Here is a 21,166-nt window from a genome sequence, read left to right on the forward strand (position 1 = left end):
AGTCAATTTGCCCCTTGTTCAATTGAATCAGCCATCGTATATGTATTTCTCAACGTGCAAAGTGTAAAACTTCTCCTAATATCGTGTATTAACTTTTGAATGTTGTACCTAAAAAAATATACAAATCAAACAAACAAGTTTAAGTTTTAATTTCCTTCGATTAACTGCTTGTTTTAATAACGGCAATCAAAATTGTAAGTGTCTTTTTGTTATTTCATCTTTGTTGTCTCACTATGTTCTATCCCGAAAAAGCATAATTTTCAACTACTTGAGTCTTACGTATATAACCAATGGAGGTAGACCATTCATCACCAAAATGGACGGTCTACATTTGTCCGCACCAAACCCATGTGGGCGCCGCGCCAACGCAGACACCCGGCGGGCTTTGGGCTTGCCTATTCTCAGCTCAATCTGTCGTAGAAAACCACGGGATGCCACCAGGGGTATCTGTGGAAACATCTGATATTTATCTGCCACCGGCGGACGGTTCTCCCTCTCACCGACGCAGTTCATTTTCATTCCGACTGGTTCCGAAGATCGAGCTCCCATGGCCGCCTCCTCTGCCTCCGTCGCCTTACTCGGTAATTCATATCGCATCGAGTTAGAGCAAGGTCGATCAATCGGATTTAGGGTTTCTTCGCATTCGATGGTTCTCGATAGTGACGATCTATGTAGGAACCGTATCTCCTTGTGTGAACCGATTGTGTTTGCAGTCAGAATTCCGGCGTCGAATGCATTGCTGCTGCAATCGTGGGAATTCTCCGTATATTATACGAAATATGCTAGATTTTCGAGGTTGGTCACTTGGAGAAATTCCACGGTCATCAGAATTGAAGTCAGTTTACGCGCATGGGTGTTTTTTTTTTTTTTATGGAAAAAATTATTGCGATGGATCACAAGGTATTAATGCTAGGCATCTCCTCTGTCCGAAGAATTGATATGATTTACAAGTTTGGTCGCAACACGTAAATTACAGTACTTGTCCGGATTCTGCGGTAGGGCGGAGAAAAATATGGGAAGATTCAGTTTAGGGAAATCAGATATTTCTGAAATCTAATTGAGGATTTTTTTTCTTTCATTTTCTCTTTCCAGCGTATGCTTTATACAGCGGCAGTAATACAGTTTTTGCCAGAACTGCTTGGTATGGAATGGGATGTACACGACTCAAATTAGAGTTCTTATCTCGTGTCCAAGTTTTATTCGATTGTCCTTTTATGTGAGACAATTAAATCGGGTTACTTCACCTAATGAAGATGAGAATTATTGTTCCTTCAATGGAAGTTGGTTTGCAAGTGTTCCTTATCTTGCCAATGGTTTTTATTCATTCCAGATGTAGACATGTAACTCGATTTATTGTATGTCCCAGCAAACTCTTTGGTCTCATGTTAAGCCATCTTCATTTCTGATCGCTCATCCTTACACCTCCTCTGTGTCCTGGTCCGCTGGCATGGTTGTTCAGATTAGGCATTTGACATAGTACGCATTGCCTACATTTTTTGTTGTCAGGTGGATCCCGTTTGCAGGATTTTAATGTTGGTCTGACAACAGTCGATCAAAATTTATTCTCTCCATCAAGATTTGCCTTTCGAAGAAGAGAAAATCAACTTGGTCACCTGAAATTGAATACAAGATTGGCTGTTCGTGCAGGCCTCAAGTAAGAGAAGAATTTTAGCTTCTTATTTCACAATGAAACTGTTTTCCCCATTCTCTGGTTTGTGATTGCGAATAGTAAGAACAGAAACTGGAACCATTTCTTTACTTCATCAATATAAGGATCACTTTTGTCTTGTCTTATACACGTTACATTTTTTAATGTTGTTTTACATTATTTGATGATCTGCTTCATTTATTCACTGTTTATATTCTGCTTCTTTTTTTCCATTACTAAACTCATGGTACTGATTGTACGTCGTCAATTGACCTTAGTATTCTTTTGGAAGAAAAAAATCTTGTCAGTTCTCATTAGTTCATTTATATTATATTTTTCCATGTTTTGTTCACACCACTGCAGAGTGGACGTGGTGGGCCAATGTTGATCCATTTTTTTCAGTTGTGTTGGTTGGACATTATTTGCAAACTTGCAATAAAAGCAAGAAAAAAATGGATTGAAATTGTTTGCAAAGCCCAATCTCGTAATCAGTTGGGTAAAAAGTTTCTATGTTCTGTAAAATTTGTATTGCATGACTGTTGCTTCGTTCTACATTTTTCTCAAAATTTGTCATCACATACACAAAAATCTTTTTTTATTTTGTCCTCTATGAAGGATATTTTTGGATAAAAAATTTAGAAACACCGTTCTGCTTTTTTCTTCCACTGGGATCAGTTTCCTCATCAATGAGAATGCTTGCAACATTTCAAACAGTGAAGAAAACTATACTGCTAGAAGTTCTACATTTTGTGTGCTAATTAGCAAAGCAGATTTATTATCAGATGTCTTAAACAAGAATTACATATGAGATAGCCAGTTTAAGTTCATTGCCTCATCTGTCTTGATATATAAAATCCAAATTTGTCTATTCCATAATTAAGGGATTTCTTTTTCCACTAAAATTGTTTGCCATATGCATATTCTTTTGGCTTGCGGTTGCATTTATTAAGGGGAATGTACTATTTGATTAAAAAATCCCCACTACTGTAATGCATATGATGATATGCTGCACATTTGATTCTGAGTGCCTTGTTTTTAATGTGCATTTTGTAACATTTTATGTTTGCATTTAAACAGTGAAGATACTCGAGGCGGTGGTGGTGGTGAGTTTCTTGCCGGTTTCCTTTTAGGTGGTGCAGTTTTCGGGACACTTGCATATGTTTTTGCATCCCAAGTAAAGACACTCTCTCTACCTCTTATTGAAAGTCTGATATTGTTGAATCTTATTGTGTTTTTGCTGATTTTTTTTTTCTAGTTGGTGATACTGATGTGTTTTTAATTAGTTTCAAACAATGTCATGGCATAACTTAAATCGTTGACGGTCTGCTATTCCGAAGTGTTTTACACTTTATGTAGAGAAACATGTTTTGATTTTTAATCAAGATAATTCTCCTCCTTTTTTTGCTTTAGCTGTTATGAGGAGCTTGTGGCATTCTGATCCACATGTAATGCATGCTTTCCCTGATATTCTGTATTTCGTGGGATGCTTGTCGGTCTGCGATTCTGCCCATCATGTTTTTCTCCTACAGCATTACTAGAACAATAAACATGACCATGACATTGTTACTACTGTCGATATTGTTTCTACTGTCATATGAAACCGTTTACTTCACTAGCACATGTATGTTATAGTGTGTGCAACAAATTTTTTCTTTTACAGTCTTTCAGGTGCTGTAGCTGTTCAATACGTAGAAGAGTGCACTACAAGCATTTTTTGTCATGGATGGTCATGCTCTTATTTTTTTGCAACTTATCCTCGACAGGGCACTATCTACTTTTCCATTTTTGTTGCACCACTTCCCAATTTTCTTAATTATAGATCGACCATTTGTTGAATTTGCTTTCAAACAACAGTTAATCTAAGACGCTGTAGCATGTGCAAGAAAAGTATTATAAGAAACCTTTACTGGTTTTTTCTCTGTTCAATGCATGTAATGTGTAGGAAGGTTTGGCAGCCTTCGAAAATCAGAAGTTACTCTCACCGAAGTCAGCATATTCTGGGAAACATTTATGCCGTAACAAAGAAAGTAGTTGCTCTGATATATATGTACAGTCAAGTAGATCAATTGCTGTGTCAAAATTCCGGTTAAGAGTGTTGGCTGCTTAAAGGTTGTTGATCGTGTGGAAATTGAGGGTTCTGTTTGCCATGCATTGGTTGTTGAGTTGATAATTGGTTTAGCTGCTGAAACATTTTGGTTGCTATCCTTTCAACAGATTAGGAGGTCTCTTCAGTATGAAGACGAATATGGGTTTAGCAGGGCTAGGAGACCTGTATATTATGACGAAGGCTTGGAGGTAATCTTCTGTGCGTGCATGAGCCAGATGTTATAATGGTTCTGGTATTACAGTCTGCTATAGTTTCAACTCCAACTTAGTAAGTATTTATTGTAAAAATTTTGTGTTTACATAAAAACAGAAAACACGGCAGACGCTAAATGCAAAGATAAGCCAGCTGAATTCGGCCATCGACAATGTATCTTCACTGCTGAGGGGTGGCAAGAATGAGAACAGCGAGCCAGTAGAAGCTGACCCAGAGGTCGAAGCCACAATCTAGATTCTATGCTCCCTTGGTTATTCACACAGTTCAGAGAGGTGCCTTGTTCAATGGTTGTTCTAGTCTTCCTCATAATTCCAGGGAGGTGCCTTGTTCATTGGTTGCCTTGTTTATTGGTTGCTCTAATCTCAAAACAGAATGTGGTCACGATAGCAATGATCATTTGTTTGATTAAATTTGGTGACGATCACTAGTTTTCTTCTGCCTGCTGCTGATACTTTGGCAATTCAACCTAATGGCGATTCACCTCCTCTCTCCCTAAACCGCCCTTTTCTAATCGATGAGCTGCTCGCCTAGAAATTTTGACCAGTTAGTGCAACACAGCAGTTTAGAAAATAATTCAAAACAAATGGGAATTAATAAGCTGACACAAAGTCTCGAGGGGCGTCTGACTTGGGGTAAGCTGATGTAGATCTCTAGATCTAGTTCGAACATGTTGGGGGTTATACCCATGTACCATAAGGGATTTAGGTTTTACATGCAAGTTGAAGCACAAGGAAATCTCATCACGTAATACCGATGCAGTTCTGGATTTGAGGGGCAAGGGGAAGGAAGGAGCGCTTTGGCTCTTGCCCAGATGGTGGGATAACCCTTTCACTCACCTGGAATAAGCCGATACAAAACGCATGAAACTCAACTGTCCAGCTTGTAGTTACTGGAAGAAGAGGCAAGTCCAAGTTGCTCCGATGCTCTTCAAGTCAAGAAGATTGTACCGTTGCCAACTCAAACCCTACGGTCCTAATATGGACGGCCCCTATGCAATCTTGGAACCATTTGATATGAACATGGATGACATCAAAAGCTAAAGCACGGTTGGCCTAAAATTATCTCAAAGCACAACCCGTCTTCTAAACGTGTCATGGAGATATGATAGACGGGAAATCACGGAGGAGGTATGAACGCTAGACAGTAGTTTGGGGAAACAAGGGTCAGAACGATTGGGATTGGACCCGGCCACCAGGACAATCTGTGTGCTTGGTCAACTGAAGGTTCTTGGGGTCCAGACTTCAAAAGGCCTTGACCTTAGTTTTTAATAAGCAAGCAACCATAGGATACCAGCATCATGTGGTTTTCCATCGAAGAAGTGATTTATCTTATCATTTTAGAAACGAAAATCTCTACCATTTTAGAAAACGAAAAGATTTGCCACGTCGCTGGCATGAGGAACAGATTAAATATCATTTATAGACCACCGGTGATTCAAGAGAATTAATTCAAGAAGAGCCTGAGAGTTCTGCGTATGTCCCAAACGCGGCCACAGGCCCACACCTACTGGAGCGAACGTGTTTGAATGCGGTTAATTCGATGCTGAAAGCTTATGTAACCAACTAAGCAACGGTTCATTACCCTAGAGATCTTACATACACCAATGGGGTTAGTCTTTCACCACCAGAATGATTTCCTAGTTATCGAGAAAGAAAACCAAGAACACATCCACGAGTCATGCCCATGATATGATCCCATGGGACATCGATCTCAGATAAGAGCTTACATGGAGTATACCAACCTTATAAAGCGTCAACTTAACCACTTCCGCCAGGAAAACAGTATCACATAATACGTGCACCAAAAAATCGATAACACATGGAAGAGGGCAGTAAACATCTTCATAGACATAATCCTGTTAACTAGCAGACAAGATAATACCTCTTTACACTGGTGAGAATTATGTAAAACATAGAAGCGAGGTGTTCAGGACTCACAGATGCCATTTCCTGAATGCCTCGCTTGCTCTTTTCTCTTATCTACACAAGCCGCGACTCTGCAGTCCTTGAGACTGAGAAGGTAAAGAAACAGAAAGAGAAAAAGGAAAAGAAAAGGAGGTTGGGTATATTTCCTGTGGACATGAACAAAGAAAACCTACTAGGTGTCTGCGAGCCTCCAACTGTGCCCAAAGCATATCCACACCAGTAAGAATTTACAGGACCAGATGCATGGATTTGAAAGAAAATCATGAATCTCTGCAGCCACCAAAGAGCAGCAACGAGGTGTTAACATGATGTCTCTCTGGCAGAAGTTTTTCCAATGTCGAGCCTGGTTTTTGGGTTCTCTCCTTTACAGGCACAGGGAAAGCAAGTGATAGCGAGAGGCAGGACGCAGCATCATCATCACTAGCATCACTGACATTGTCTTTTCTTGCTCCTGCGTTGTTCTCACTGCTTTTGTCAAATACATGACAAAACAACGGCAGCAATCCTTTCTTTGGTTTTTTTCTCCCAGCACCTAATGCAAGTTCAAGATCAGGCATATCTGGTCCTGAGCCATCACCACTACTCGAAAATCCTGGAGAGGCACTCGAGCTGCTTGCTTTACAGTCTCGAGCATGCCCAAAATCCACTGAAAAAAAGCTTCTTTCAGCAGTTCTAGACAACTTAAGAGTCTGTCTATCATCAAAAGAACAATCTAATTTTGTATCTTCACAATCTGAAAAGCTTGAATTAAGATCATAAATCACTGAAGGAGCACAGGTGCTATGATCACCGACGTTCAGCCCACTGTCTGTCTTCAATCTTTTGTAGTCCTGCTCTTCATTTGCTACAACCTTTGTTTCATTAACCAGAAATGATTTTTGTGAAGAGAGGGAATGTTGACGCTTGCACTGGGGCCTCAAATTCAAGGAATGAGTTTCTCCCTTAATGGGAAGCAACTCTTGTTTGTCTGCGACAGATTCAATCAACAGAGGATGATTCGTTTTCTGGCTGCTGCTACATGCTTCTGCAGATTTGCCACTGGCTTTGTAACCATCGCCTTGTTTCTCCTCTGTCAACTTCTTCTGGTCATGATTGCAGACAGTGAGATTAGCATCTTTTGGAAATCCAGAAGACACTTGTTTTGTGTTTGAAACTTTTGGCAAACTACTCCCACAATTGGGGAAATTTTGCATCTCACTTCGTTGGGTGTTAGGTAGCTCCATCACTTTCATGCTCCCAGAGTCTATGTACGCTTCACCCTACAAGTGTAATAAATAATAATAATAATAATATGAGCTACAGTAGGAAGCAAGAAAGGACTTGAAAACTAATGAACCCAACCAAGCGTCAAATTAAGCATAAGACAGTCACAAACATTGGCAGATATTTCATTTGAAATATCATGATTCATTGAGAGGAAAGCATTTTCTATCGGGAAGATATTGACATTAAAATACATATTAAATAAATCATGGTAATCATGTGATTTTTTTCCTTTTCTACTTTTTTTATATGTATCTTCAGTATACATTTTCCATGTTCTGATTCTTTCAAAAATACAAAATCTAGTCTAAAACTCCAAATGTTAGTCAATACTTTTGTAAGAAAATTAGTAAAAAAATCATAAGTTCACAAAATTTTATATTTTTCACATCTTTAATAAAATTTTCGGAAAACTTCTGAAAAGAACTTCCTGAGAAACATAAGACTAATATTTGTGGCTGTGACAAGCTAAAGTTGCAGATGAGCTCAGAGCGCAACAAAAGAGTGTATCAGACAAAGCCCAGAACAGAAGCATATGGAATGATCTACGGTGAGGATGATCATTTAAAGTAAATTAGGCCAAAAGTATGTAAGACACTATGCATGAGAACAAGTTAGATATGCCTTCAGTTTTGCAGATAAGATGCAATATCAAATAGAAAAGATTAGTTGAAGTTGGAGAAAGGTACCGGACAAGTATCATTGCTTCTCAAACAATCATGCCCTTCCCCACTGCTCTGGGGAGACCTAGATGATGGTTTTGCAGTGGTTTGGCAGTCTGTCTGCAAGGTATTTTTTGGAGGATTGATGTCCAATGCTGCATCTGGACATTGTGCTTCCAGTGGTACTACAGCATCTGAAACTGGCCGGTTAGATTCATATGATCCTGGAGGCATATTTCTTTGGATGTTAACATTCTTGTGACCACTCTGTAGAGGGGGTGATGACGACAGTCTCTCTGATGCAGTAGCCTTAACAGCTCCAAAACCTTCTTCTGAAGAAGGCAAGTACTTGTCTATTTGGTCATGGAGAGGCAATGTTGACACTAAAGCTCCAGAAGTCATAGTCGAGGAAAGGTCCTGACACAAAGATTCCACATTTGTCACTGGCTTCCTCAGGGAACCAGGGACAGCATCTGCACAACCAACTTTTTGTTCCCGGAATACACCCCAGAGGAAAAGTAACCTGTTCCAGCCTGCAAAACATTGTCCAATTATATTGTTACATAAAATTAAACAATGATCTCAACATTCTTCACAAGGACAATAACCAGAAATAAATGAAGTTTCATCAGACACATTAGCTAACTTAAATCTGAGCTGCAGTAGAACCAATTGTGGAAAGGACATTACGCTGTGATTTATCAGGAAGCTGATTGGATGTGAATATCAAAAGTTCAACTCCATTAAAATTAGCCTTCAGGGCCAAATCATTCCTTAGCATATTTCCCAACAACTTCTTGTAGTTCCTTTCATAACTGTAGCACAAAAAAAACAAATTACACCTATAAGTATGGGCAATAAAAGTTCAGACTACAGAGGATTATTGAACCATATGGACCCATAAGCTAAAAATGAAAAGGATATCTAACACACAAACCTCAGAGCATCTTTAGCAAAAAAATAGAGAGCAATATTTTCCTCTGTTGGACATTTAGCTTGAAATTGCATCGGCCATGAACTTGAACGAGATATTTCTTCCAACTGCACTTTAGGAGGGAACTTCTTGGCTACTTCAAGAACTTTGGGTGATGCACAAGTGGACAAATGTGCTTGAATACCATCACAAATATCAGGAAGTTTCCCACTTCTCTGAACCTCAAAGCTACCTCTGCATATATATGCCACAGTTCAGTTAAAACAACATGACTAGCCATGAGCAAACACAACCAACCACATGAAATTTGGAAACAATCAAGAAAAGAGAAAGCACCACATACTGCCATGTAAAATCATGGAGTGGAATAGCTGAACTTGCTGTAAGACTGGTAGAAGGCAGAAAAGGCTGTTCTCTCAAAAACATTTCTGGTTTGTTCCCATCTGCAAGAAAAAGATGTTGGTCAAGCGAAATAAGTATGAAGGAAATAAGGAAAGTTTGTTTCAAACTAGAGAAGCCAATTTACCATCAGTAGAAGATCTCTTCATCAACCCCTCAACATCAATCATCTTCCCCAGTGACAAAAAACTCCCACTTACTGAACTTGTAGTCAAACTAATATCAGAGGCTACTCCTGTTGTCCGTGTTAAACTTCTAGGAGCCAGTTCATCATTCTCAGCATTTGGAGGCAGGGATACATCATCTGTGCAGATACTCAGTCTACCATTCTCATGGTTGCCAGTTTTATGGGGCAAAACATTCTCTACAGTATGATTCCACTTGCTTTTGCCTGCCAGTTCTCTAGAATCTCTTATATTAGGTGTGTGAGTACCAACACCAGCATCAATACCCTTGTTTGGGCAGAATTGTGCAATATGGCCAAGTTCGCTACACTTGAAGCATCGGATTTTTCGAGTCTGAGTTGAAAAATTCCTGGAACGACCAAAAGAGGAAGGTTCCTTGAATCGTGCTTCTAGGTTGCTGGAGTCTCTAGGGTGCAGTGGATGAAGAGGAATTGAGCATGATTTGTCAGGCATAATTGAACTAACAGGACCATCATCCACTAGACATGCTTGATGAAGATTCTGTTCTATTACTTTCTGTTCAACAGGACTGGACATACTTGAGGTACCATCCAAAGATGAAGGTGTCTGGATCTGTCGTTGGATGCACCCAATAGCAGTTTCATAACCAGCTGACAGCTTCCTCCCATCACTATTTCCAGCTGCAGAAGAGCAACAAAATGAGAGCTGAGAGAAAGCAAACAATGGCCACACAAACAGTACAAAGCATGTGACAAGGATTTGTTCACACAGTACCGGAATTAATTGTATTTTTCAGTCCCCGCAATGATGTATCAAAAGCCCCATCATTCAACTTCGGTTTCTCCTCAACTAGGACAACCTTTTTATCAGATTGATTGCTTGAAGGTGCCACATTTTCGCCATGATGTGATGATGCCAGCTTCCTGCTACTAGTTTCTGAAGTGCTCAAACAAACAGACATTGTCCAATAGACTTGTAAAATGTGACAAGGAATACACTAACAAAAGAGAACAGTAAGCACCCTTGCTCTCACCTTTAGAAAAAGAAGAAAAAAAGAAGGGGAAAAAACTTACCAGAGGGTGGGTTCTTCTCTATGTCCTTCCTGGGTGCTAGTGACACATCGGTGGACAATCTTGTTTTGGCATCAGCTTCAGGAACCATTATGCCAGACCTCAGAACAGAACTGCCAATACTGACTGCTGGTATGGAACCATTCATGGAAGGATCTAATTTAAGAGAATTCTGCCTTCCAATTAGATTGGAGCCTTCCTTGAATTGCTTCAAGCTTTTCAAGTCTCTAGGAGATAATAGATTCTGAGATTCTGATTTCAGATTATCGACATTCAAGTTGCTTATGCCGGTTGTAGATTTAAATGATGCGGATTTACTCACTGTTCTGATTAATCCTTCTTTCCTACCATCACCAGAAGCAGACTGCTTCTTTGGAGCTTCTTCAAGAATTTGTTTAATTTTTGGCTTTGGCTTTGGCTTCATGCCCTGTGAACTAAATACTTTTGATAAACCTTCTGTACCCTTGGATGACAGAGCAGCCTTGGAAACCGAATCAGAAGATCCATATGGCAACACCTTTCCACTGTTACTGAACTGAAAGCCTTTGTCATGTGATACAAACTTACCACGAGGTGAATGCAACCTAGATTGCATCCTTGAATTAGAGCTGGATGTAGTGGACAAGCAAACCTCTTCAGAATTGTTTGAAGACTTTCCACCAGCTAAGGGTACTTGATGGGCAGGCTTGACCTTTTTCGTGTCTAAGTTCTTAAAGGAACCCTCTCTCAAAAACAATGTTTTCCTATTGAGGCCGGATGAATGTGATGATCCACTTGTTACTGCCTCAATAGCTTGTTTTTTGGTGGGAATGCTGACTTCTGAACTATCCATGTGCCTCTTGGCAGAAATTAGAGGTGGTGTGAGAAGCTCAGTTGCTTTCCTTGCCTCTACATCCGATAATCTGGGTTCCAATTTAGATGGAGACTCTGGAATGGAGATGCTCTTGGGAAATTTATTCTTCTCACTGGTACCTGACACCTTTGAAGCTGGTAAGGAGCTTTCAGAATTATCAGATTTTTGGCTTTCATTCTCCTTAGACTTACATTCTTCACAAAGCCATTCCCCTTCTGGAACCTTTTCCAGCATTATTGTCATGCAGTAACTGTGGATGAACCAGCAGGTTGTGTCAAACAATCAGAAGGAGAAAATAACACAAATAGCCAACAGGACCAAAAAATAAAAGCTTAAAAGGTTGAAAAAAAAACTTACATATGCTCCGCACCATCATTGCATCTGCTACAAACAGCAAGCTGTTCTTCACGACCAGCATCACCACAAATATCACAAACTTTTACCTGTTCCAAATTCAATTGGAAAAGATCAAAAACTTGTCCTGCCAAACTTGAAAAGAATAAGAAAGGCACGATTTAGAAATTCATAAGTCCATTTAGTTTAGTCCAACATTCTTGCAAGGAAAGTAAATGAATGCTCACATGTCATCATGAACCATGCTAATAAGATTACAGCACAGATACAGAAAAAGGAATATTATTGCAGCCCTTTTTGATCTCTGGCTACACCTACTTATTCTGGTGGAAGCAACTTGGCAAACCTCTGATTAAAATTTACTCTTCCTTCCCTACTCCTTAGAAAAATGTTATCTTGTATTTTAAATTAAGAAAAGTAGTCCGTCTGCCTTCCTGTAGAAGACAATAAAGAGAGACTCACAGAACCTGTGGAAGCTCCATTATGTTGAAACAGGAACACCAGACACATAACAAAAAATGGATTAAAAAACAGTATCAAGCAATTAAGGGTTTTGGTGATCACCAAATAAAATTACTAGGTGAATATTTCATTCTTTTCTCTAATAAATAATTGGAAGCCACTTATTTAGTGAATATAATCAAGTTGGATATATGAGTATTGGTTTTTTTTTTTTCCTCTTAAAGAGTGGCTAGTTAACACATGAGCTAGGCCCTTTCTTGCAGAAATATGAAATGAGCTCAAGGCTTCAAGCACATGTAAGAATAGAGTACATCAGCAAACATTAACTAAGATGGCCTGTACATAAGTTTCTAATACTGAAAATAACAGAAGCTGGCTTCTACAAGCATACTGCTACCTTAAATGTGCTTATCCACAAAACAAGCTACGGTTTCAAAGTTGCAAAGGTAGAAAACTCTGACAATATTAACTAAGCTGAACGTCTTTTTCATGTTTGGTTTGCCAATCCTTTTAGTCAGTTTGAATGGGCTTTTTATGACCTCCAACTCAACAACAAGCGCCCTCCTTCCTTTCCCAGCTCTAAAAAAAAGTGTAAGCCGAGACCAAGGAAAAACTGGGCGCAGATTTCCTGGTTGACAGCTGATTAGTGCATTTCACAATTTGGATATTGAACAGATGCAACAAAAGACCTTTATATAAATTTGATTTCATTTGCTGCTTAACAAAAACATGTGATAAGTACATGAGAAATAGCATCAAGCAGCTAAAAGCCAGTTTAAACTAGTGATCATCAAACAAAGACATCCTCGTACTAAAAGTGATTGCCAAAAAAGGAAAAGATGCACTGACCCTGACTGGAAGTCATGAAAATTGCTACTTACATCAGTCTCATCCAGGTCAGGTTCAGTATGTTCACTCTTAGACTGTGGTTCTTGCCTCCCAGATGCATCAGCTGAGTTAGTGTGCCTTAAACATTGACCACTGGCAGCCAATGGTTTCTCTGCAGGCTGCGACAATGGCAAAGGATTATCACTTTGTTCAGAATCAGCAACAGTGATACTTGCATGAAGAGGAGCCTTGCCATGTTCAGTTTCCACGTATGGGTAGATCTTTGCCTCTCTAACAAGGGGTGAGCTTCTCTGTACAGCAGTAACTGGAGTACCATCTGATCCCAATAGCATGTCCAATGAATCTTTGGTGACCAATTCGGTCTCATTTGTGTCAATGGCCATCCCTTGCAATTCTAAAATAGATACAGTAGGTTCTTCTTTTTTATCCAACTTCAAAATATCCTCCAATTCCTTGCAGGCAGAAGGGATTGCTGCATCTGAGCTCCTCAACTGAGATATTGATTTTTTTCTGAAGAGTTTTCCATATCCGGCTCTTCTATGGAAAGGGATTTTGAGCCTGTTTCCACATGACCCATAGCCAAACTCTTATTCAGAAAACTATCAGACAAACTTCCATCAGTTTCTTGCTTCCTGGAAATATTGACTTCAAGCAATTCAACATGAGAACTGTTAGTTGATGAGCATAATAAATCCATTCCATCAGAACCATCAGAAGATTTTGATATGACACTTGTGGAAACCATTGATGAGCCAGTCCTTTTCTCCATGGGTACACCATCCTTAGAATTACTTGTCCCAGATATCTTTGATTCAACATGATGATCACAAGGAAGAGTCTTCAGTGCCCCACCCTCAGATAGATGTGATAGGTTATCATCACTGTTTAGTACTTCTTCAGGACACTTAGAAGATGCTGTTCCAGTCAATGTATGAGATGTAACATTAGATTGTGCAGAGGTGGTGTCAGAAAGGGATTGATCCTTCCCACTGGTTCCCCCGCATTGGACCTTTGTCAAGGTTTGAGTGTCTTTACTAGCCTTGTCAGTATCCACACATGATAGCTGCCTCGAAGACTTGTTAGTGGCTTGTTTATGTGAATCTCCAAGAGATTCATACGTGCTATTTCTTTTATGACCAGGATCTGGGGTGGAAGTAGAGTGAATTTCCATTTTCCCTGCATAACATGAGGAGTCATCATGTCGACCGCCATTAACTAACTCACACACAGTATGAAGCCCATCATGCAACCCACTTTTTGAACAACCACCAGTATGATTATCGTCAACTTGTTCCTCAGATGTCAGTAGCTTACTCCCATCACACAGGAAGGCACTTGAAGTATCACACATTCTTCGAATCCCTTGGCTATTCACATTTTCCGAAAAGGAGTCATGGCTTGAACAAGCACTAATGAAGTTACTCGTATCGCTTGTTTGTGGTTGATCATCACACATGCTGCTCCTCAGAAGATGTGGTTCAGCATCATCAGGAGAAGCCTGCTTGACCACCTTTCTCTCACCACTTTCATCTGTCATCTCGTCCTCAGTTCTTAACTCGACATCGGATGCAGTTGGATAAGGGCTACCTGTACAGGATGAACATGGTGCTACACATGCTCCAGGAATTCCAAGTTCAGTTCTCAAATGAACATCCTCATATGGAATTATTTTACCAACTGAAGGTGCTTCCTGCAAATGCAAATCATTGAGTAATTTCAAGTCCTCAACATTTATAAGTTTAAAATAATCTCTCATTAGAACAACTTTAGATGATAAAGCTGAAAGGCATTGGCAGATAATGAATCTCTAAGACACATCGTAGGACAATATATACAACAGAAGTAAGCAGAATTATGGTTCCAAAGGATAAATAGATGTGACACCAACCACTTATTAGGGACACCACCCCTAGCAGTCCATAAGAAAGCATGCAATCCTCACAATCACAAGAGTTAAACATACATTTCTCTGTTTTAATTATGTAATCTAATTTTATATTGCAATGTGCTGCTTAAATGGAAGACCAAACAAGAAAATCGGAATAGAGAATGCAACCTCTTAAAAGCATCAAACATTTGTTTTCAGAAAACTAGCTTCCAGGTAAACACAATAATCAGGACATATTTAGTTTTGAAACACTAAGTCATGAAGAACTAAGGTGATAAAACAAGTAACATATATATTCAACAAAGCTGATCTAATCAAAACACTAACACAAATTAATACTAAAAAGGTTAATCATACGAAAATGAAAAGCAGGTGGAGATTCCACCTTAACGAGATTCTTTTGGTTTAGCTATTTGAGTTGGTTTCAAGGACAAACTGAAAATAAAAAAATTCCAGCAGTTCTAAGACAGATTTTACAGTTGTATGCTTTCCATAACCCAAAAGACAGCATAAAAAGAAGGCAGAATTTAGATATAAAGAACAATTCAGAAAACTAGCAGCCAGGAATGCCATAGCACATCTGCAAGAGCATATATATCAGATAGGTTATAGCCAAGATTACTACCCCAGCATGATGCAGGTATTACAACAGCAAAGCCTTTAAACCACAAGTACAACTAATAAACTCAAAACAATGTCAGTTCCTCAGAAACCAGATTATATACCTAGGATGTGATGCGAAGGTTAGAGATGAATGCGACAACATCTAATGAGCAAGACACCTCACCTTACTTCCGGTAGTAAGCTCTAACTCATCTTCTGGTCCTTGGATGCGATAAATACCCTGCAACACTGGAGTATCCTGAAAGGAAGAAAAGATACGTAGTGAATATTTTTTTCATTAATGAAATTAAAGATCAACATGAAATTAAAGATCAACATAATAATTAGCTGATAATTACAAGTTAAATCTGTTATGTTAAAAAAATGAAATATAGAGACATTAAAAAACCAAGACTAAATTATTCAAAATACATCAATCCAAAATTCAATAAGAAAGATAGATGAAAGAACATAAAATCTCGTGAATAATAATGAGATATCTGGCCTAATCCATGGTCTTTCCATGTCGGCTAGAGATAGGAAGTGCAAATGAACACTCGCATGTTGCAGGCCAAACTTAAGCCTTCGTACACATCCGAAACCAACTTCCAGAATTACAAAGAACACCACAAAACATTGAAAATTCTCCATCTTCTAAAATTCATAGCAAGATCCTGAATTAGTAGAATATTCCGGGAGAACTAGCTTGTCTCATCACTCGATGATATAAGGATGTCTTCCCCCTTCGTCAGCTCCAAGAAGGAAAACCAAATTTCAATGCTGTAGTTCAGAATAAAATATAACCTTGTTTTGACACAGAGGCGACAATATTTTGCCATACAGAATAGAATGTTCTGGACAACTAGAAACCTTCTCTTTTTTGCAGACAGGGGATGATTTCACCCAATTTTTGGACATAGAATCCTGAATACTATAGACATAATCACTGCTTTGCCATAAAATCGTTAAAGAATAAGAAGTAGGAATATCCCAGACCGAGAAGTTAAGAATGTCAAGAGACGAAGTCGGCATAAGTTTTAACGCCACGGAAGTTTTGAAGTCATGAGCTAGTAGCCGACATGTAATCTTCAGTTCCCAAAGGACGCAAAGCTAAGTATGTTTTCATATGAAAGAAAATTACACAACGGAAAGGTCAATACCTCTTCCGTTACATCTATGAATGGCTTCATCACGAAAGCGTGTTATGTTCCACTTGCGATCAATAGATTATTCTAAATTAACTTTACAACTGCCGAAGTATGAATGCGAGAAACAACCCAAATCACCGATGCAAAAGGAAGGAAAACAAAAAATAAAAGACCCAGTTTTGTGTGATAATCGAACCAAAAAAAAAAAAATAAAACACAGCAACTGAATATGATCACAAGAAAGATCGGAGACGCCAACAACAATCATGTCCTCGACCAATTAAGCGACAGAAAATTAAGCAACGGCAATCATCGTAAACACAATCCCAGAAAAATGAACCAACGACTCAAACATCACCCAACAAGAAAACTAAAATTTTTCTTATATAAATTCAATTAAAACAATATAAATACACCTAACACTTCATAAAAAATTCACCTTCGGTTTTGCGATCTTCGTGGTAGCTCTGTACAACTCTTCCAAGGTCCGATGCTTCTGCCCTGCCATTCGAGACCATCGAGAACCGAGAAACGCGATTAGGTCAGCGTCTCCTCCCAATCCTCTTGGGCAAGCACCCGCATCGAATTGCAGGCAAAACGGCGAGAGATCGAACGACGGCCGAGGACAGGAGATTCAGGGGAGCAATCGAGCGGCCGAAAGCAACGGATTCTGGCACGCGAGAGCGGAGAATTCTAGGGTTTTCAAGTTCGCGAACGACGTCAAGCAACAGTAGCCAAGAAGGGGGGCCCTCAACGGGCGCAATTAGGGGAGATTGGAAGGGAAATTTCGGGGTCTGCGAATTCCACCGAGAAGGAGAAGAGAAAAGGAGATTCGGGGATTCTGAAGAAAGCAAAGAGGGAAAGGGGAGAAGAGATGAAGGTCCTAGAATGGGGGAGGGGGGAGGGGTGATTCCTCTGCAATGGGGACTTTCTGCTTCTCTGTTTCTGGTTGAGAGAGAGAGAGAGAGTTGAAGCCGGTGGTAATGAAGACGGATTAATTTTAGCTATTTCATTTTAGGACGGCTTAGGAGACGACCGCTTCGAATCCGTATGTATACGCTCATTTGGACATGTATACCCTTCCCCCCGCCTTTTTGGGCTTTTTAACCAACGAGATAAACACCGTATAATCAGAGTTTCTACCTTTAATTTTATCTTTTATTCTTTAGACAGTGTTATATCTCTCTATTTTTCACATCCACCACCGCATCCCAAATCAATGCTAAAAAGTGATAAATTATTTATTTTTATCTACTGACATCTATTATGTGCCCCAGAGGAGAGGAAGGTCACTTAATTGGTTATTTCAATCGTCAATTTAATTATTGTGGTCATTATTTCTCTTAGCCCTTAACGCTGATGGGTATCTTATTTTTCACCCAAAAGAGTTGTGGTATAGTTGGCCGGGACTGGTGAATCAGTGAAATCATAATCATTGGTTCGATTCCTATGAGCATCTTATATGCACAATGCTTAGCCGACAAGTATCCTATTCTATTCTTCACCCAAGTCCTGAAATAGTCCTAATGAAAAGACATTGAATAGGGAGAAACCAATATTGGTTTCTAGTTTGTGGTATCCTCATTATAAGTATATATAGGCGTCTTGGCGTGTGTAGTTTCTCTTTAATAAAATTAAATAATATACAAATGAAGTTGAATAGGCAAAAAAAAAAAATTAAATGATATAGAGATGATTGACAGGAATAGTAAAGAAGAGATGTAAAGCCCAAAGCTATTTTGAACAAAAATTAAATGAAATTGAATAGGAATAGGAAAAAAAAGATGTACCGCTTAGAATTCCGAATATTTGATGAGTCGGGTCCAGATTTGTCGATCAACAAAAAGATTTACTATTTTGTATTTTTGCAAAAGGAAGGCGACAAAATAAGGAAAATATCTAAAATATTAAAAAGTATGAAACGTGGCAACCTGATATTGAGAGCAGATCCAGAATTATGGGGAACGGATCTTGATTCAAATCTATCGAATTTAAGCCGAGTCTATCAAGAGATCGTAATTTTCAGAATTTCATGGAAAACCGCTTACTATTCGCTAATTCTATTCCGGTACCCAGTTTCCCCAAACATTACTGAGTAAGGTACATTGTTTATAAAACTCCACCTTCAAAAATCAATATTTCATATTAAACCAAAGTGAAGTTGGTAATATTTTTCTTTTCTCTATTTTTCGTATAAAAAAAATTGAAGATGAAAACATATTCCACGTGGCAGCAAGCTGTTGGAGGGAAGAAATGACCATATAAAACGTGGAAAATGTAGAGAGAGAGAGAAAACTTTGCGTGTGAGAGACGGTGAGAGGCCGAGGGGGCGGGGACGTCATTCCAGCAAATGGGAAAAAGGCAATCCACCCTTTCTTCTCCTTGAAGTTAACGCGTTAAATATCTTGAGGATATAACAGTCTTGCACCAGTAATATATATATAAATATATATATATATATATATATATAAGAGATTTGATTGATGCTAATGTTGTTGGATTGTTGAATCTTAAATATGCCAAAAAAAGTTATTAAATTGGCATTAAACACAGTTTATGGTGCCCGACACTTTATCGGCTTTAGCGCTAATTCATGCTATATATAACAACGAATTTTTAAATTTTAACCATCCAGACAATTATTCGGCACACGGTAGCATTGAGTTTTGCTATATATACATATATTAAATATGCTGCCTTTTTCTATTATGCATATATTAAGTATGTTGTATCAATTTAACTTGTGGATGCATGTCGACTCTCATTTGAACAAACTTTTATCTGTTCAATTTGATAGAAGAAAAGGCATACTACATTTATTCAATTCATTTGTTTGAGCCAATTGTGATATTGTCTTGTGAATTTACCTTAAAGATTAGAGTAAATTCATAAGATAATAATTCTAGTGTACAATGAACATGTTTTGATCTTTACGAATCTACCTTTAAATTGAGCTATATTGACAAGACACTGGAACTACATGTTTATAAATATTTCTCAATCTTTCAAAGCAAATTTATGAAACATTCACAAAGTGTTTCATTTGTCAAATGGTCTCTCAGTCTATAATGATAAAAAAAAAATAAAAAACCACCCTCATAATTGGACGAACAAAAAAGAAAATAAATGGCATTTTGACCATTTAATATTTGGTACTTTTTTTTATTTTGTAACACTACAAGCCAGCGCTGCGGCGCTTATATATATATTTTTAAATTTTTTTAAGAGTACAAGCCAATGCTACAAGTACTATAACACTGTTGGTATACCTTAAGGTGATATTTTAGGCAATAGATTTTTAATGCTTAACAATCCAGCCACACCACTCATCCAACAGGTGTATATATAATATATATATATATATATATATATATTAATGGATTCAAATAAGCCTGATTGTTAAAATTTTAAAATTTCTTCTAAACTACAGCTAAAAGTCATTTTTTGACGTTAAACCAGTACTAATGCTCATCTGTTTTTTAGCGACAAATTTTTTATTTTTGACCATCTGACATTCAATACATGACAAGTTTGACAACCCAAACAACTTTTATGTTTTTTTTCTTTAAATGATTCTCCTACTTTTGATAAGCTGGAAGCTGAAAGACAAAAATTTTCAGATAATCTCTCACTTTGTCGCCCAATCTAATACGTAAGTTACTTTGTCCATATTTAATCCCCTATTTCGGCACTGTCCACTGCTTCGACTTTTTCTACCAAAAATTTTAGTTCTTTGTATTAAAGTCATACAGAATGGATGCATGAATCACATTTTATAATAAATTAAAACGAATGCCTTTACATTCATAAAACATAGGAAACCATAAAACCAATCTGAGTTTATATATATAAAGTGAGTAAATGATGGATATGGTTCTCCAGAGTCACTCAGCTATCTAACTAAGGTCGTCCATATGAACCAGATACATGTTTGAGACAAAAATGTATAAACGAAACTGGTTAACACTTTTTTCTCATTGTTCTTCTCTTAAGCGCCTATTATATTAGATTCGACGGTTCTAATTAGATGACTGTGTGTATATATATCTATGAGTGAACTATAATTCTGGTATTAAGAGTCACTCAACCATCTAACCAAGGCCGTCCATCTAAAGCGGTTGATTAGTTGGTTGAGATAAAAACAAATATAAAATGTGAAAACTAATATTAAATGATGAAAACCTTTTTCTCTTTATTTTTCTTTTAACTCTTCATTATGTTGGATTGAATGGTACATATTAACAGGCTGAGTGATTTTAAAAAATTATATATATATATATATATATAAAGTGAGAGAGAGAGCCAATGAAAATGGAAAATGCAATAACAAAAATTGAGAGAGAAAAAGAGAGATTATCGAGATTGGAAGTTTATGAGAGGTAAGGTCACCCCTAGTTCTTCCCGCCCATGGAGTCTAGGGCTATTTTGGAGCTTGGGCGGTCTACAGGATACCTTTCAAATTAGATGTTGTGCAGATTCTCTTCTCAAGCTTGAATATTAATGTTTGCATGTATAGAGTATGACAGGGCTGCACATCAGAAAAAGCGCGAGGGGAAGGTAAGAACCGGTAGAGAGTAATCCTGTATAAGCTAGACAAATCTTGAAGCCCTAATCCTGTATGGAGTAATATAGCGAATAATAT

General features: G+C 38.2%; 3 protein-coding genes across 3 annotated transcripts; 1 reads left to right on the plus strand and 2 right to left on the minus strand.

Moving 5' to 3' along the window:
- The first annotated feature begins 441 nt into the window (after positions 1-441).
- On the plus strand, positions 442-4,404 carry LOC116265383 (uncharacterized). The gene is made up of 5 exons (XM_031645955.2): positions 442-581; positions 1,507-1,654; positions 2,726-2,822; positions 3,863-3,943; positions 4,065-4,404. Exons 1-5 carry the CDS (start codon positions 548-550, stop codon positions 4,200-4,202), a joined length of 498 nt encoding a protein of 165 aa, XP_031501815.1. The 5' UTR covers positions 442-547; the 3' UTR covers positions 4,203-4,404.
- Positions 4,405-5,780: 1,376 nt separating this feature from the next.
- Positions 5,781-13,405, minus strand: LOC116265484 (uncharacterized). The gene is made up of 10 exons (XM_031646096.2): positions 12,918-13,405; positions 11,578-11,663; positions 10,371-11,470; positions 10,072-10,233; positions 9,279-9,977; positions 9,096-9,195; positions 8,756-8,986; positions 8,509-8,633; positions 7,846-8,351; positions 5,781-7,152 (listed from the first exon to the last, which is right to left on the minus strand). The coding sequence occupies exons 1-10, from the start codon at positions 13,266-13,268 to the stop codon at positions 6,154-6,156; spliced, it is 4,359 nt and encodes a 1,452-aa protein (XP_031501956.1). The 5' UTR covers positions 13,269-13,405; the 3' UTR covers positions 5,781-6,153.
- Positions 13,373-17,495, minus strand: LOC116265485 (uncharacterized). Its single transcript, XM_031646097.2, has 3 exons — positions 16,964-17,495; positions 15,561-15,635; positions 13,373-14,575 (listed from the first exon to the last, which is right to left on the minus strand). Exons 1-3 carry the CDS (start codon positions 17,030-17,032, stop codon positions 13,373-13,375), a joined length of 1,347 nt encoding a protein of 448 aa, XP_031501957.1. The 5' UTR covers positions 17,033-17,495.
- Positions 17,496-21,166: the final 3,671 nt, after the last annotated feature.

This window comes from Nymphaea colorata, chromosome 12 (genome assembly GCF_008831285.2).
Source record: "Nymphaea colorata isolate Beijing-Zhang1983 chromosome 12, ASM883128v2, whole genome shotgun sequence".
Taxonomy (NCBI): Eukaryota; Viridiplantae; Streptophyta; class Magnoliopsida; order Nymphaeales; family Nymphaeaceae; genus Nymphaea; species Nymphaea colorata.

Bases quoted from the DNA above. Each gene is read 5' to 3' on its own strand.
- LOC116265383 (XM_031645955.2), top strand. From the start codon at position 548: ATGGCCGCCTCCTCTGCCTCCGTCGCCTTACTCG. The intron at 582-1,506 runs GTAATTCATATC...TTTTGTTGTCAG, and splicing joins TGCCTCCGTCGCCTTACTCG to GTGGATCCCGTTTGCAGGAT. The intron at 1,655-2,725 runs GTAAGAGAAGAA...GCATTTAAACAG, and splicing joins GCTGTTCGTGCAGGCCTCAA to TGAAGATACTCGAGGCGGTG.
- LOC116265484 (XM_031646096.2), bottom strand. From the start codon at position 13,268: ATGGCCATTGACACAAATGAGACCGAATTGGTCACCAAAGATTCATTG. The intron at 11,664-12,917 runs GTAAGTAGCAAT...AATTTGGAACAG, and splicing joins CTGACCTGGATGAGACTGAT to GTAAAAGTTTGTGATATTTG. The intron at 9,196-9,278 runs GTAAATTGGCTT...TTTTTCTTGCAG, and splicing joins GAAGAGATCTTCTACTGATG to ATGGGAACAAACCAGAAATG.
- LOC116265485 (XM_031646097.2), bottom strand. From the start codon at position 17,032: ATGGCAGGGCAGAAGCATCGGACCTTGGAAGAGTTGTACAGAGCTACC. The intron at 15,636-16,963 runs GTGAATTTTTTA...TCTTCCTTTCAG, and splicing joins CGAAGATCGCAAAACCGAAG to GATACTCCAGTGTTGCAGGG. The intron at 14,576-15,560 runs GTGAGGTGTCTT...TTGCATTTGCAG, and splicing joins AGCTTACTACCGGAAGTAAG to GAAGCACCTTCAGTTGGTAA.